General features: G+C 41.5%; 1 protein-coding gene across 5 annotated transcripts in view; it reads left to right on the plus strand.

Annotated features, from left to right (window-relative positions):
* Positions 1 to 16,331: 16,331 nt before the first annotated feature.
* The window catches only part of CCNB2 (cyclin B2), a 30,476-nt gene continuing 28,973 nt past the window's right edge, over positions 16,332 to 17,834 (plus strand). For 2 of the 5 annotated variants that reach the window (XM_073211925.1, XM_073211923.1), the window contains exon 1: positions 16,332 to 16,898. In XM_073211925.1, the coding sequence (XP_073068026.1) occupies positions 16,875 to 16,898 (24 nt within the window). In that variant the 5' untranslated portion in view covers positions 16,332 to 16,874. Of the gene's footprint in view, positions 16,899 to 17,244; positions 17,410 to 17,834 lie in introns of all 5 variants that reach the window. The other 3 variants (XM_073211922.1, XM_073211924.1, XM_037004275.2) reach the window with 3 other exon arrangements.

The following is a 17,834-nucleotide window of genomic DNA, read 5'->3' on the forward strand; positions in this document are numbered from 1 at the left end:
TTTGTGTTTCATAATTAGTTTTTATACAACAGTTTACATTAAATATCTTGGAATTCAAAAATAGTGATGTCCAGTTGACATGTGCATAATTTGGTGTTTGTATTCATTCAGTTATGGCAGCTTGACTTTTTTTTGTATTTGTAAATGTTACACTGTAGTAATTGTCAGTATCAACATGATTCGACATAGTGTATGTAGAGATGGAGTACAGCTACTGTTAAGTAATTGTTGGATAACATTTTTTAAAAGAACACTCAAAGAAGCTACAGTTGTAGAGGGTCAGGAGGGGAGACAGAGAGACGGGGGAGAGAGATCCATGTCTGCCACTGTACTGGGGAAAGAGAGGGTTGTCGGACTTCACCACTGGAAAACCCAGGGCCTGTGCCAAGGGATTTAAGAAACATAAGATGGGGAGAATTCTATACAATGCAGTCCTCTTGATGTTCCTCAAAACACAAGTACAGATAGATTTCTCTGTTTTTTAATATCACATCAAATTTAGATGCATGACTACCTGTTGACTTGTTTAATAATTGCTACTGATTTTTTTCATATAGATAAAGCATCATTACCTTAAAATATATTAATACAAGTACTTGTGATATAAACCTGAATGGTCAATGCAGGAGCTTATTAAGCTATTGCAGTTAATTATAGAAAAAGTGTGATTAATGAATGAACCATTATTAATAGTGAACCAAGGCAGGAAGAAAATAATTTTTTAATATTTTCACTTTTTCTGCTTTGTGTCTGTCACATCCTGCTGCATCTTATGTCAAAATGAAAATTGCAGTGACAGCTGTCCAAATACTTTCAAAACTAAAATTCTTTTGTCAGAAAATTCTTACTTTTATTGTTGCCTATATGCAAGTGATAAACTGATATTTGAAACATTTTTCTTATTCTGGTGACTTTATTTTAGCTGCTTGCATTCTTCATCATTTGAATCATGACGTTTTGACATATATAAAACTAGCTCTGTTTTGAAATGGTATTTATAACACTGAAATTAAATAAACTCTAGGACAGTCATTATTAGTTTCTCATAATTGAGAATAGTTTAATTCTGTAGGTAATACATCCTAATGTAATGATTTCTAACTTATATTCTAAAAACTCTGGAAACACGGTAAATTTTCTTGCTTATTCGAGACTTCATCTGTCACAGTATTGGATATATCAAGGTTGAAATGTCCCCTTTTAATTACAGTTATCAATCATTTTCTTCAATTAAGAATTATGTCCAAAACATTTTTTCACTAAAAAAAAAAATTACCAGTTTTGTGGTTGGGCCTGCAGGGGACAATCTCCTCTGTGTCCTTTGTATTCTGTACAGATTCATTGGCCACACAACAGATTTTCATGAAAATAATATGGGTTTTGGTGTGGGACAGACTGGGGCTTTGAATTGTAGTTGTTTGAACAACTTAAGCTTTCTGAGCCTCACATGTTTAAACAACTTAAGCTTTCTGAAGCTCATCTTTCTCATCTGTAAAGTAAAAATAGGTTGTTATTAGAGTTAAGTGAGATAATGAGTATAAGAGCCTTGCATATAGTATGTAGTAAAGAATGTAAGTTTTCCCAATGCTCACTCCCTCCCGCGCACGCCCTAAACACCCCACAGATCAGTGTTTGCTGCTTATCTTTTCTCCCATGGAGTCCAGCCAACTAGTAATTAGATAAGAAGGAACAGTCTGCCAGCTGTTCTCCGATGGGTGGGAATCTCCAGTGGAGGGACGGAAGATGGCCAGCCCACGCCTTCTCTCCTCACAGAGCAGTCACAGCAGGGGCACGACTGCCCGATGATACCACCTGGGCTGTGTTTTCGGCGACTCCTGCGGCTGGATCAGAATTGGCACGGGGTAGGAAACCATTTGGGGCCCTCTCTGACCTAAAAGAAAGTTTATGGGGAAATTAACAACTAGAATTTATCATTCTTTCCTAATTTTAATCCTCACCAAATTGTGCGAGATGCCCATTAAGGGTTGGTTCAGCACACATCGGGCTGCCTGGGTTGTATTAGCTGCTTCTAGGCTTATTAAACTGAGGCGGGAGCAGGTGTGGGGGTCTGGGAGAGGCTCTGTGATCAGCTCAACAAATGGCACTTCTCTTTTCATCCTTTGTCATCACTACCGAGAGTGGACTAGATTCACTAAGTTTCCATTTTTGTTGTGGGCTCTGCTGAATCTTGAGTATAAACTGCTGAATCAGTTTTGCTTTAGGGGATAATATTCACTATGTGTGTTGGGAAAATCTCCGGAAAATGGAAAATGCTACAAATTGTTACTGACACATTGTGTTCTCGAAAGGAAGAACCTGGTTTCTGCCATTGACTGTGTGGCTGGTAGCACAACTCAGGACATTCAGATTTCCATTCTAGCAATTCAGGTTTGACCCAGAGACCCTCCCCTCTCACATATCTGGCATTCCTCTCTAATATGGGACACTCCAAACCTGTTATCTTAGGGATTCTTTTAAGATTCTCAAGAGCCTTTGTAAGAAAAGTGTTTGACAAGGGAATTGGAAGAGAGGTGGTAAGACTCCCATCTACTGCATCCCAGCTTGCCTTTAGAAAGCAATGAATGCCTTTCATGAAACTGCTCTCTAGATACATTGCTAATTATTTGCTCAGAGAGTAACTTATGGTATATCTGGGTTCTTAGAACATCACTGTTAGCCACATACTCCCCAAACTTTTATATTATCTATTGCTGTGAAATAATTATCTGTTGCTTTGTAACTTTAAAACTCAGTGGCTCAGACATCAAACATCTTTGTTTCTGTGGGTCAGGAATTTAGGAACAGCTTAGCTTGCTGCTTGTGGCTCAGGGTCTACCATGAGGTTACAGTCAAGATGATAGTGAGGGTTGCAGTCGTCTGATCCGGGTCTGGCTGATGGGCGTCTGAGCTGATTCACTCACATGGAAGTAAGAAGGCTTCCTTATTGGCTGTTGGCCAAGAGACCTCACTTCCCTGTTATGAGGGCTTCTCCATAGGGCTGCTCAAATACCTTCACAACAGGATAGCTGGCTTCCCCAGCAAATGATCCCAGGGAGAGTGCAAGGAGGAAACCACAATGGCAGTTTTCATCTATTATCTAGAAGTTAGACTCCCTCACTTCTCCCACATTCTACTCATTAGAAGCGAGAGTCACTAAATACAGCCTATACTCAGAAGTTGATTAGGGTTCACCATTTGAAGGAAGTATAGCAAGAATTTGTGTGCATATTTTTAAAACACCACAGTAACTCTCTTATCCCCTATGTCAAGACCCAGTCTCCAGATACCTGGACTTCTGTGGCCAAAAATTCTATCAGACTGGCTTCGGTGCTCTCCAGGGTTCTCGGTTACATCAGATTCATGGTTCAGCACCAAAGCTACTGTGCCCTCAGGGGCCACCCGAATGCCAAAACATCTGGAAATGGCTCAGGCACTCAAGTTCCCAATGAGAAAAATCGTCCAGAAATAACACTATTGAGAATTCAGAGTTTACAAATAATTATAAATCCTAGCCACTGTGCTATGTTTTCTGAGACTGATAGGAAGCCAGTAAGATACAAGACTATTCCAGCAAATGAAAAGACTTACTAGGTATAAGGATAAGGAATGCCCCAGGCAAGTGTATCTGTTACTTCTTGTGTAACAAAGCATCCAAATCTTACTGGCTTATCTATTTGCTCATAGTTGTACAGTTTGGGCGGGAATAGTTTCATCTCTTAGTGTGGTATGCCTGATGTCCTTGTGTGGCTGCATTCAGCTGCAAGCTCTACTGGCATAGACTGCCCAGTATGGCCTCCTTCAGATGTCTGATGCTTCAGCTGGGATGGCTGGGTCAGCTGAGGACCCATGAGGCATTTCTCCCTAGTGAGTTCTAGCTAGACCTCTTTACATGGTGGCCCAAAATGTCAATAAAGAAGAAACTGCCAGGCGTGTAACTGGCACAGCATCATTTGTGTCATATTCTGTTAGTCAAAACAAGTATTGAGGCTAGCCCAGATTCAAGGGGAGGGGAGATAGACTCCACCTGCTACAGTACTGGCAGCAAATAAGTTGTGGCCATCTTTAACCTACGACAGGGAGGTAAAACCAGCCCCATTGCTTTGTTAGAATTCCTAATACAAACTTCCTTAACACATCTCGTTTCCCCCACTCACATACCCCAAACCATAGTTGAGTATATGGGGAAGCCATGTGTGCACAGTCATCTATATTCTGCAGTATAATTACAGAGGAATCAGTTCTGGAGGAACTTTAACTTTCATATGCTGATATTTGAGAAAAAGAAACTTGCAGGATGAAAGTCGCTATGTATTTCTGCTCCTGTGACTGCCATATCTTTGTGTAATTCAGAACTTCTTTCTGCAGTACATGGATGAGTATTGTGATGGTTTTTTTTAAATTTACTGTCTTCCCTCCTTTTTATTAAAATATAATTCATATATTCGACCAGTTAGTTACAACTCAATGATTTTCAGTATATTCACAGAGTTGTGCATCCATAACCTCAGTCAACTTTAGAGTATTTTCATGAGCCCCCCGAAAAAATCCCACATCTCTTAGCCATTGTGATGATTTTTTTTTCCATGAGCTTTCACTTCTTTATTTTTTATTTTTTTGGAAATTTAAACAAGACTTTATTTTTTCCTATTATGTAGGCAAAACATTTTTAACTGATAGTATCTGGTACTGAAAAGGATGTGGGAGAATGTGTGCACTGTTATTAGGGTGGTGATTTTTTTTTTTGAGAGGGCATCTCTCATATTTATTGATCATATGGTTGTTAACAACAATAAAATTCTGTATAGGGGACTCAATGCACAATCATTAATCAATCCCAAGCCTAATTCTCAACAGTCTCCAATCTTCTGAAGCATAACGAACAAGTTCTTACATGGTGAACAAGTTCTTACATAGTGAATAAGTTCTTACATGGTGAACAGTGCAAGGGCAGTCATGTGATGATTTTTTATGTGTCCACTTACCTGCACGTGGGGACGCCCAGACCTTTGGTCAAACGTTATTCCGGGTATATCTGTGGTGGTGTTTCTAGATGAGATTAACATGAGGATCTGTAGACTCTTGTGAAGCAGGTTGCCCTCCCTAATGCAGGTGGGCCCTGTCCAAACAGTTGAAGGCCTGAGTAGAGCAAAAAGACTCCCCTTCTCCCTCCGAGTCTGCCCCAAGAATGAGAGAGAATCCTTCCTGTGTGGCTGCCTTCAGGCTGGGGTATCATTTTTTTCCTCCCTTTGGACTCAGACTGAGACACAGGCTCTTCCTGGGCCTTCAGCCACCAGCCTGTGGACGGGGTCTGCACTGCGGCTCCTGTGGATCTCCAGCACGTGGAAGGGAGGTTGTGCTCCCTGTCAGCTTCCCTAAGTGAGCCAATTCCACACAATTTATCTATCTATCATCTATCTATCTAGAACCCTGATTACTGCAATTATCATGCCTCGGGTTAGAGTCTTCCAGTGATCAGGAGGTCACTACTTACTGAAGAAGTGCATTTCTTTTGTAAAGAGTTAACAATCATTAATTCTTTTCCTGGTGGATATTCCTATACTGTCAATCCTAGGGTCCTATTCTACATTCCAGAGCAATACAAAAATCTGGTTTCTTGCTAGCTCTTCAATTATCACAGGACACCTATCTTGAAGTATTTAGGTCTTCTCCAAATGAAATATCCTTGGTATCCTTGTTTTTGTTTAAAGTGGACCTTGAGCTTCTTAGCTATTCTTGTCAACATCTTCTGAATACTTCTAGTCTATTTAATGTTCCTCAAAGTATAATACCTATAAATGATCACCACACCCAGAGCATTAAAAAGTATGGAATTACCTGAACTCACTCATTTTAATGGTCTTGGAATGGTGGTATTTTCTAAGGGAGCACAGAATTCCTAAAGGATGTGTGTGGAAATGGAAGGAATAAGAACGAATTGGAAAAGGAATACAAACTGAACAGAAATGAGACCCAGCCTTCACTCTGATCTGTGTGAAAGTGGAATTGCTCTTCCCCACACCCCACAGGCACAGCTTAGTCCAGAACGGGCTGGTCCTGAAAAATCAACTTGATGTGCGGTTGGGACATTCTCTACATTCTGCAGCTTCTCAGTATTCCACCCAAGTGGATTAGGACATGATACAAAAATTAGAGTTCCTCACAATGCTGATCTGTTGTAATAGAGAAGAAGAAATGCATGAATAATCAAACAGCATAAGTTAAAAACCTGAGTCAATGGTTTATTATCCTAAAAAGACCTTTTATCTTTTTACTTTCTAAGGATGAGTAAATTGTATTGTCCTTTGATACATCTTATCTCTGTATTTAAAGCATCACCAGGCAGGGACCCAGATATTACACCCTATTTAAGTAGTATGCACAGTGCCTTGCTTATAAAAGGCATTAAGTTTATTAAAACAAAAAAAAAAACTTGGATAATCTACAAGCTAGGTCTAGATTGTAAAGAATTGTTTTCAACGGAGGCTCAAGAAGGCACTAGAAAGGGCTTTCTTTCCACTTTCTGGGGGTCCTTGCTCCTGAGCAAGCTTATAAGCCCTAGACTGGTACATGGCCCTGTGCCCTACCCAGCTAGCCATGGATTACCTGGTTACCTTCATGGTGTAGATACTGCTGACCTTTCGGTCAGGATGAAAGGTGTCAAGACAGATGCAAAAGCAAGGCAGAGGAAAAGGCTTTCTTTTTGTAAGAGAAATGATTGGCCTGCCCTTCCCCCAAAGATACTAGAATACTAGCAATGGAAGTTAATATTTTTATTTATAACTAAGTTTGGTAACTTCTGAGAGATCATTTTAACCTAAACACACAAAACTTTTATGTCGAATTAGGGAGGAGCCAAGATGGTGGCATGAGTAGGGCAGTGGAAATCTCCTCCCAAAACCATATATATTTTTGAAAATACAACAAATACAACTCTTCCTAAAAGAGAGACCAGAAAATACAGCAAAACAGCCAGGCTACATCTACACCTGCGAGAACCCAGTGCCTGGCAAAGGGGGTAAGATACAAGCCCCGGCCCGGCGGGACCCGAGTGCCCCTCACCCCCAGCTCCCGGCGGGAGGAGAGGAGTTGGAGCCGGGAGGGAGAGGGAGCCCAGGACTGCTGAACACCCAGCCCCAGCCATCCGCACCAGAGTGCAGACACAGTGCATGCGTGGGGTACTGGATACTAGGGAAACAGGACAATAAGACCTGTGAGTGGGTCCCCACAGCAGGCGCCCCTGGGACAAAAGAAAAGCGAGTGCTTTTGGAAAGTCTTAAAGGGACAGGAGCGTCACAGCTGGACGGAAGTGTCCTGGCACACTCAGCGCAGCAGCTGGGAATCCCGGGGAACTCTGGGCGCCCTAACACTCTGGGTGGCAGCGCAGCTCTGAGGCCCCTCACGGCAATAAACAGCCTCCCGCCTATTCCCCATCTGGCACAGCCCTGCCATAGTGGAGCAGCAGCCTGAGACTGGCCACACTCACAGCAGCCGCACAGAGCATCCGCCCCCAACCCCAGAACCCCCGCAGCCACCAGGACAAGAATCAGAGACCCCCGTTGGCACACAGCTGCCCAGCACAAGCCGCTAGGGGTTGCCATTCTCACAGGAGAGGAAGGCGATGAGCATGCGGTAAGGGACTTTGTTCTCCCAGAAGATATACACGCCAACTGCCCACAACTACCTCTATCTCGATGAAAAGGCAGAAGAATTTGATCCAGACCAGAATCACACAGAAATCCCCTGAGAGGGAACCTGGGGAGATAGATTTAACAAATCTTCCTGAAAAGAATTCAAAATAAAGGTCATAACCATGCTGATGGAACTGCAGAGAAAAATGCAAGAGCTAAGGAGGGGAAATACAGAAATAAAACTATCTCTGGAAGGACTTAAAAGCAGACGGGATGAGGTGCAGGAGGCCGTTAATGGAATAGAAATCAGAGAACAGGAATGCAGAGAAGCTGACACAGAGAGAGATAAAAGGATCTCCAGGAATGAAACAATATTAAGAGAACTATGTGACCAATCCAAATGGAACAATATCTGCATTATAGGGGTACCAGAAGAAGAAGAGAGAGAAAAAGGGATAGAAAGTGTTTTTGAAGAAATAATTGCTGAAAACTTTCCCAAACTGGAGGAGGATATAGTTGCTCAGACCATGGAAGCACACAGAACTCCCAAGAGAAGGGACCGAAAGAGGAGGACAACACCAAGACACATAATAATTAAAATGGCAAAGATCAAGGACAAGGACAGAGTATTAAAGGCAGCCAGAGAGAGAAAAAAGGTCACCTACAAAGGAAAACCCATCAGGCTATCATCAGACTTCTCAACAGAAACTTTACAGACCAGAAGAGAATGGCCTAATATACTTAATGCAATGAAACAGAAGGGCCTTGAACCAAGAATACTGTATCCAGCATGATTATCATTTAAATATGAAGATGGGATTAAACAATTCCCAGACAAGCAAAAGTTGAGGGAATTTGCCTCCCACAAACCTCCTATACAGGGTATTTAAGAGGGACTGCTCTAGATGGAAGCACTCCTAAGGCTAAATAGATGTCACCAGAGAAAATAAAATGACAGCAAAAAAGCAGACCAACCAAATACTAACTAAAGGCAAAAAATAAAATCAACTACCCACAAAAGCAGTCAAAGGAAACACAAAAGAGCACAAAATAAAACACCTAACATATAAAGAATGGAGGAGGAGGAATAAGAAGAGAGAGAAATAAAGAATCATCAGACTGTGTTTATAATAGCTCAATAAGCGAGTTAAGTTAGATGGCTAGATAGTAAAGAAGCTAACCTTGAACCTTTGGTAACCACGAATCTAAAGCCTGCAATGGCAATAAGTACATATCTTTCAATAATCACCCTAAATGTAAATGGACTGAATGCACCAATCAAAAGACACAGAGTAATAGAATGGATACAAAAAGCAAGACCCATCTATATGCTGCTTACAAGAGACTCACCTTAAACCCAAAGATATGCACAGACTAAAAGTCAAGGGATGGAAAAAGGTATTTCATGCAAACAACAAGGAGAAAAAAGCAGGTGTTGCCTTACTAGTATCAGACAAAATAGACTTCAAAACAAAGAAAGTAACAAGAGATAAGGAATTACATTACATAATGATAAAGGGGTCAATCCAACAAGAGTATATAACCATTATAAATATATATGCACCCAACACAGGAGAACCTACATATGTGAAACAAATACTAACAGAATTAAAGGAGGAAATAGAATGCAATCCATTCATTTTAGGAGACTTCAACACACCATTCACTCCAAAGGACAGATCCACCAGACAGAAAATAAGTAAGGACACAGAGGCACTGAACTACACTCTAGAACAGATGGACCTAATAGACATCAACAGAACTGTACACCCAAAAGCAACAGCATGCATGTTCTTCTCAAGTGCACATGGAACAGTTTCCAGAATAGACCGCATACTTGGCCACAAAAAGAGTCTCAGTAAATTCCAAAACATTGAAATTCTACCAACCAGCTTCTCAGACCACAAAGGCATAAAACTAGAACTAAATTGTACAAAGAAAGCAAAAAGGCTCACAAACACATGGAGGCTTAACAACATGCTCCTAAATAATCAATAGATCAATGACCAAATTAAAATAGAGATCAAGCAATATATGGAAACAAATGACAACAACTAAACAAAGCCCCAACTGTGGAATGCAGCGAAAGCAGTTTTAAGAGGAAAGCATATAGCAATCCAGGCATATTTAAAGAAGGAAGAACAATTGCAAATGAATAGTATAAAGTCACAATTATCGAAATTGGAAAAAGAAGAACAAATGAGGCCTAAAGTCAGCAGAAGGAGGGACATAATAAAGATCAGACAAGAAATAAATAAAATTAAATAAAATTGAGAAAAATAAAACAATAGAAAAAATCAATACAACCAAGAGCTGGTTCTTTGAGAAAATAAACAAAATAGATAAGTCTCTAGCCAGACTTATTAAGAGAAAAAGAGAATCAACACACATCAACAGAATCAGAAACAAGAAAGGAAAAATCACGATGGACCCCACAGAAATACAAAGAACTTTTAGAGAATACTATAAAAACCTATATGTTAATAAGCTGGAAAATCTAGAAGAAATGGACAACTTCCTAGAAAAATACAACCTTCCAAGACTGACCAAGGAAGAAACAGAAAATCTAAACACTTGAATTACCAGCAACGAAATTGAAGCAGAAATAAAAAAACTACCCAAGAGCAAAACCCCCAGGCAGGATGGATTTACCATGGAATTTTATCAGGCATACAGAAAAAACATAATACCCATTCTCCTTAAATTTTTCCAAAAAATAGAAGAGGAGGGAATACTCCCAAACTCATTCTATGAAGCCAGCATCATCCTAATACCAAAACCAAGCAAAGACCCCACCAAAAAAGAAAATTACAGACCAATATCCCTGATGAATGTAGATGCAAAAATACTCAACAAAATATTAGCAAACCAAATTCAAAAATACATCAAGAAGATCATACACCATGACCAAGTGGGATTCATCTCAGGGATGCAAAGATGGTACAACATTTGAAAATCCATCAACATCATCCACCACATAAACAAAAAGAAGGACAAAAACCACATGATCATCTCCATAGACACTGAAAAAGCATTCGACAAAATTCAACATCCATTCATGATAAAAACTCTCAACAAAATGGGCATAGAGGGCAAGTACCTCAACATAATAAAGGCCATATATGATAAACCCACAGCCAACATCATACTGAACAGTGAGAAGCTGAAAGCTTTTCCTCTAAGATTGGGAACAAGTATGCCCACTCTCCCCACTGTTATTCAACATAGAACTGGAGGTCCTAGCCACAGCAATTAGATAAAACAAAGAAATACAAGGAATCCAGATTGGTAAAGAAGTCAAACTGTCACTATTTGCAGATGACAGGATATTGTACATAAAAAACCCTAAAGACTCCACTCCAAAACTAGTAGAACTAATATCTGAATTCATCAAAGTTGCAGGATACAAAATTAATACACAGAAATCTGTTTCTTTCCTTTACACTAACAATGAACTAATAGAAAGAGAAATCAGGAAAACATTCCATTCACAATTGCATCAAAAAGAATAAAACACCTAGGAATAAACCTAACCAAGGAAGTGAAAGACCTATACCCTGAAAACTACAAGACACTCTCAAGAGAAATTAAAGAGGACACTAACAAATGGAAACTCATCCCATGCTTCTGGCTAGGAAGAATTACTATTGTCAAAATGGCCATCCTGCCCAAAGCAATATACAGATTCGATGCACTCCCTATCAAATTACCAACAGCATTCTTCAATGAACTGGAACAAATAGTTCAAAAGTTTATATGGAACCAGCATAGACTCCGAATAGCCAAAGCAATCCTGAGAGGGAAGAATAAAGCGGGAGGGACCTCGCTCCCCAACTTTGAGCTCTACTACAAAGCCACAGTAATCAAGACAATTTGGTACTCGCACAAGAACAGAGCCACAGACCAGTGGAACAGAATAGAGACTCCAGACATTAATCCAAACATATACGTTTAATTAGTATACGATAAAGGAGCCATGGACATACAATAGGGAAGTGACAGCCTTTTCAACAGTTGGTGTTGGCAAAACTGGACAGCTACATGTAAGAGAATGAAACTGGATCACTGTCTAACCCCATACATAAAAGTAAATTCGAAATGGATCAAAGACCTGAATGTAAGTCATGCAACCATAAAACTCTTAGAAAAAAACATAGGTGAAAATCTCATGGACATAAACATGAGTGACTTCTTCATGAACATATCTCCCTGGTCAAGGGAAACAAAAGCAAAAGTGAACAAGTGGGATTATATCAAGTTAAAAAGCTTCTGTACAGCAAAGGACACCATCAATAGAATAAAAAGGTATCCTACAGTATGGGAGAATATATTCATAAATGACAGATCTGATAAAGGATTGACATCTAAAATATTTAAAGAGCTCACACACCTCAACAAACAAAAAGCAAATAATTCAATTAAAAAATGCGCAGAGGAGCTGAATAGACAGTTCTCTAAAGAAGAAATTCAGATGGCCAACAGACACAGGAAAAGATGCTCCACATCGCTAATCATCAGAGAAATGCAAATTAAAACCACAATGAGATATCACCTCACACCAGTTAGGATGGCCACCATCCAAAAGACAAACAACAACAAATGTTGGCAAGGTTGTGGAGAAAGGGGAACCCTCCTACACTGCTGGTGGAGAAGTAAATTAGTTCAACAATTGTGGAAAGCAGTATGGAGGTTCCTCAGAATGCTCAAAATGGAAATACCATTTGACCCTGGAATTACATCTGTAGGAATTTACCCTAAGAATGCAGCACTCCAGTTTGAAAAAGACAGATGCTCCCCTATGCTTATTGCAGCACTATTTGTTATAGCCAAGGTATGGAAGCAACCTAAATGTCCATCAATATATGAATGGATAAAGAAGATGTGGTACATATACACAACGGAATATTACTCAGCCATAAGAAAAAAACAAATCCTACCAGTCGCAACAACATGTAGGGAGCTAGAGGGTATTATGCTCAGTGAAATAAGCCAGGTGGAGAAAGACAAGTACCAAATGATTTCACTCATATGTGGAGTATAAGAACAAAGGAAAACTGAAGGAACAAAACAGCAGCAGAATCACAGAACCCAAGAATGGACTAACAGTTACCAAAGGGAAAGAGACTGGGGAGGATGGGTGGGAAGGGAGGGATAAGGGCAGGAAGAAAAGAAAGGGGATATTATGATTAGCATGTATAATGTGGGGGGGCACGGGGAGGGCTGTGCAACATGGAGAAGACAAGTAGTAACTCTACAGCATCTTACTATGCTGATGGAGAGTGATGTAATGGGGTTTGTGGGGGGACTTGGTGAAGGGGGGAGCCTAGTAAACATAATGTCCCTCATGTAATTGTAGATTAATGATACTAAAAGAAAAAAAAAGAGGAGAAAAGAAAGCTTACCTTTCAAGTGTTTAAGCTGATCATCTACATTCAGTCATTTGTCAACATTCTGTAATTTCTCCCAAAACGCCACTTATACCTGTTCCCCTCTTTTTCATTCTCTATACTCATCTGAGTCAAATTTTTGTTACATCTCACTTGGGAAAACTTTAGCTTTCCAATCCACTGTAATCCATCCCTCATGCTGCCCCCAGGGGTCAGCTTTCTAACTCAATGTTGTGACCAAGTCATTATCTGTCTTAAGAAATTCAGATTCCTCATTTTCTGGATCTTTTGCAACTTTATGTTTAACATTCCTGTGATCCTAATGCCTCAGACTAACTTGTTTTTCCACAGATGTATTCTCATTGTTTCCAATTCTTGAACACCCTTAACCATGGCTGCCGGCTAAAATCTAACCCTTCCTTCAAAGTTCAGCTCAAATGCCTCCTTTTATAAGCCTTCTTTCATCTGCCCTGGTTTTTAGTTAATTTTCCCCTTTTCCTCAGTATTGTATGGGTTCTGCCTCTTATAATAATTTTCTCCCTTTCCTTGTTTTGAACTTGAGGGCATGGGTCATACTTCATTCTTCTCTAGTTGCCCTGCAGTACCTTGTGCACACTGATGTTTTAATTTTAATATAGCAAATACATTTTGTCTTCTAGCAAGTTAAGAGAGAAAAGAAGAAATCAGAAGTAGGCAGAAATGGGTGGTGGTGGAAAACAGAGATGAGATAAGAGTGAGGGAGTGAACATGGTAGTACATTAGGAAGATAGCTCATAAAACTATAGGAAGTGTTCTGGTAAAACTCAGCCGGTGAAAATCACAGTTTGCCAATTGTCTCATTCACAAATGAATGATATATAAATTAAGCTGGGTCTTGATGACCTCATTGTGATCTGGAAGGATGGCTACTGAACGTTACCGAGGACACAAGTGGAAAATCGTTCTTCAAACATCCAGCAGCCATGACCATGAGCTGAGCGTCTGGACTTGTCCTCTACGACACACGAGCACCTGCCCCAAATGAACCCTGGTGAACATTCAGCTAGAAATAATCACCTCATTTGTTCTAGACTCTAGAGACAGAATGAGTCCCCAAACCAGCAGCCCTTCTCATGGAGCTTACAGTCATGCATTTGTTTAAATTAAGCAGCACCTCAGGCTGAGCCTGACATGCGGTCCAAGTGGCCTGCCAACGGGACCTCCAGGAGTAGGCTGACCTGCCCTGACCTGACTCGGGGAAATTTTTGCTAACTAAAGTTCTTGAGCTATCCATCAAAAGTGCGTATCTGACTGAAGGACTTCTAGTGGATGAAGGGCCTGGAAAAAAAAATAAATCCCAAGACCAGGAGACGGAAATGGGTATTTGAATAAGAAATCAGAAGCCAGGAGGGTCTGAGAAACAGCAAGCAAATCTTTGGTGATTCAGAAGTATAGTCCTGACAGCCAAGACCACAAGACTCCACCCCACACTGGAGGATTTTGGTGTCAAATTGTGTCACATTTGGCACTCCAGGACCTAAACAGTTGTGTTAGAATCTCAGAATCTCTCTGCCTCTGACTCCCTTTCATGGGGTAGGAGGACACTTGGCAACAGCTGCCTTGAAGTCCAGTGGCTCCCCCAGAACCAAGTCATTCACCTTGTCTCCAGTCGTGCCAGTCCACTACTGGGGCTCCGTACTTTTCTTTGGAAACTCCCTCTCCCTGCAATATTCTCCCTTCACCCCATGTCTGCTGAAGTTCATGTGCACACCGTTTTGAAGCAGTACTTGACCAAGAAACAAAAAGAAAGTGAAATGATGATGTAGAATTTTACCATACTGTAAAGGGCCATTGGCCTTCAATAAATTTATCCTTGGTTAATTTACTCTTTGGTTTCCTTCTCTGACTGTTTCAAACTTTTCCTGCTCCTTCTGCCAAATGTAAATAGAATGGACAATGGCAAAAATAGTGGAAAGGACATAGGCTTTGGAATCAGACCTGAGCACTGATCTCTAGGCCTGAAACTCCTAGGTGCTATGTTTGGTAGCCAACACGTTTTACTGCTCTGAGCCTTAGTTGCTTCATCTGTTAAATTAGGATAACACGTGATGGATGTTAACTAGACTTACTGTGGTGATCATTTCACACTACATACAAATATCAAATCATTATGTTGCACATCTGAAATTAGTACAATGGTATATGTCAGTTACACATCTAAAAATTGGGATACTACTCCTTTATAAGGATTCTTACGCACATTCAGTGAGAAAGTACATGTAAATTAGTGTATGGGAAGGGTGACTGATGTTACCTGAGACTGGAATGAACAGGAAATAAAAGTGTGAGGACTACAAAGCATTAAACAAGGTTGAATACAAAAATTTATTTGTAGGGTTCTAGGTTAGTTGCGCTGAGGGACACAAAAGAAACATTACTTCTATTTTTAATGAAGATATAATTTGTCTAATAAGGATTAAATTATTTAATTTTGACAATGTTGAGCCACTTACAACACTTGTGTTTACAAAGCCCTGTGAGTCAGTGAAGATTGTTACTTTTATAGTTGTAGATTTTGATAACACTACAATATTATAATAAAGAAAAAAATACAATTTTACTCACAACTGCATTGCACTAAACATCTGTTTTTCCTTCCCAAGACTTTTTCACTGGCTATCTAATGTTTAGTTCAAGGACGATAGCTACACTAACATCTTTCCATGCCACACAAGAGCTGCAATTGTTCCAGTTTTACAGAAGAGGAAACAAATTTGAAATGTCAGAGGCAAGAGCAAGGACAAGAGAAGAAAATTAATACAGATCATTTAGATTATTAACTTCATTTTGGGCTCATTAGTACCTCAGTAACAGAAAGGTAAACTTAAAGAGTAGGATAGGAGTAATAGGGAAGCTTGCGCAAATCCTTAGATGGATCGTTATTAGGAGTCAATCCATTACATTTACTGTGGGCCCTGGACCTTTCCTTCCCTCTTCCCCTTTCCATTCGTCTCACTTTTTCCCTTCCTCTTTTCTTATCTTGACTTGATCCTCTCACTCTTCTACCCAAGGCTGGGTCACACCTTCCTTCCTATGTAAAAATCATTTATTCGAGGAATATTTATTAAGCACGCACCACAACACATACCTAACAATTGCTAGGTGCCCGCAGTACAACACAAGAGTTTACATGATTCACACAAATCCCACTACTGCTTTTTTGTTTTTGTTTTCCCTCTCCTGGGACTCTCAGCCTTTGAGTAAACGCCGCAATTTCACTCCTTTAGCACACGTTTGAAGCTCAATCACCTAATCGCAGGGCAGCCCTGAGCCACCCAGGGGCGCCTCTCCAAGACCCAGGCCAACCTAAACTCCCAACTCCAAACTTCCGGAAGAGGAATGATGCAGATACGGCCTTCCCGGGGTGTTCCCTAGAACCAGCTTCCGCCCACTCAGTACAAACGTAGAGAGGCATCCGTGGCTGAGGCCTTGTCAAAACTCAGAGGAGGCGTCCCGTTTCTGCTTTCCCAATGAGCCACTTCAATTTGTTTATCTTCGAGGCCGAGATTTTTTTTAAAAGACAGGGAAGAAAAAAACGACTGGTTGTTATGACAACTAAACGGGTCTGAAACATTCAGCCAATCAATTTGCCGAAAGGCCTCCGTCCTAGCCAATGGGAAGAGCGCGTCGTACGTACAGCTGCCCAATGGGGGCGCGAGCGGTGCGGTATTTGAATCCTGGATCAAGGATACAACGCGAAAATCTCCAGCGGTGAGGGTCGGGAGCGTAGCCCTAACGGCGCCGCGGAAGTCTGTGCCCTGCCTCCCCAGTCCGCGTCCTGCCCTGGGCCGGGCTGGCGCTCTCGCCTGCCCCAATCCTCATGGCGCTGCTCCGACGCCCGGCGGTGAGTGGGCCCAGCGACTCCCAGCACGGACAGGGGCTTCTGCCACGCGGCCCCCCGGCCGCCTCGCCCCTCCTTCTCTCTGAGCTGCCACCCGGCGCCCGTGTCCCCTTCTTCCGGGCTGCCCGTTCCCCCGCGCCCGGGGCCTGGCTCCTGTCCCTTCGGGCCGGCCTCCGCCCTCCGCGGGTCCGCTGTCCGGTCCCCGCTCCCGCCCTGCCCTGCCCTGGCTGGGGAGGAACAGGAAAGCTCCTCGGGGGCGGCGCCGGTCACGTGGGCCTCCCCGGCCCCGGGGCCTAGCGCTCCGCGAGCGGTCCCGAGGGCTCGCTGTTAGAGAGCTGTCCAAATTCAGGTTCCTGGCGTTTCCTGCCTCTGCTCTCAACTCCTTGGCGGCCAGGGGATCCGTGGTGGGGATGCGGAGGAGAGGGGCCTGGAGGGAACTCCGTAGGCAGTAAAGTGTGCTGACTGACCAACAACCGCCGTGGCTGCTTTTCAGATGTTTCACATTTTGTTTTGTGTAAGTTTCCCAATTATTTCTGCACACGAAGTCTTCCAGGCGGAATTCACTAATGTATAGATTTGTCTTTAAAAAAAATAACTTCTTAACTCCAATGTAATAGAGATTTTGAACATAATTTGGAACAATACGGCAGATGGAAAGAGAAGAGGCCAAATTCATTTACTTCATCTTTGCAAAAATCAAAGTGTTAATTGGCTTTTTGGGTATTTTTTTCTGTGAGCTTAAATTGTACCTGGATCTACTTTTCCTTTGCTGAGAAAATAGAGGACCCTGACACACCTGAGTTCCGTCCACCTGTCTGACGCTCGTTAGAAACTGGCAATTTTCCCCAATCAATCTAAGATGGATTGAAACTTGGATTACCAGGCTTCAACTCATAAACAATTAATTTTCAAACGCTTTTCAGAACTGGCAATGGCTGC

This window comes from Manis javanica, chromosome 8 (assembly GCF_040802235.1).
Source record: "Manis javanica isolate MJ-LG chromosome 8, MJ_LKY, whole genome shotgun sequence".
In the NCBI taxonomy this organism is placed as follows: Eukaryota; Metazoa; Chordata; class Mammalia; order Pholidota; family Manidae; genus Manis; species Manis javanica.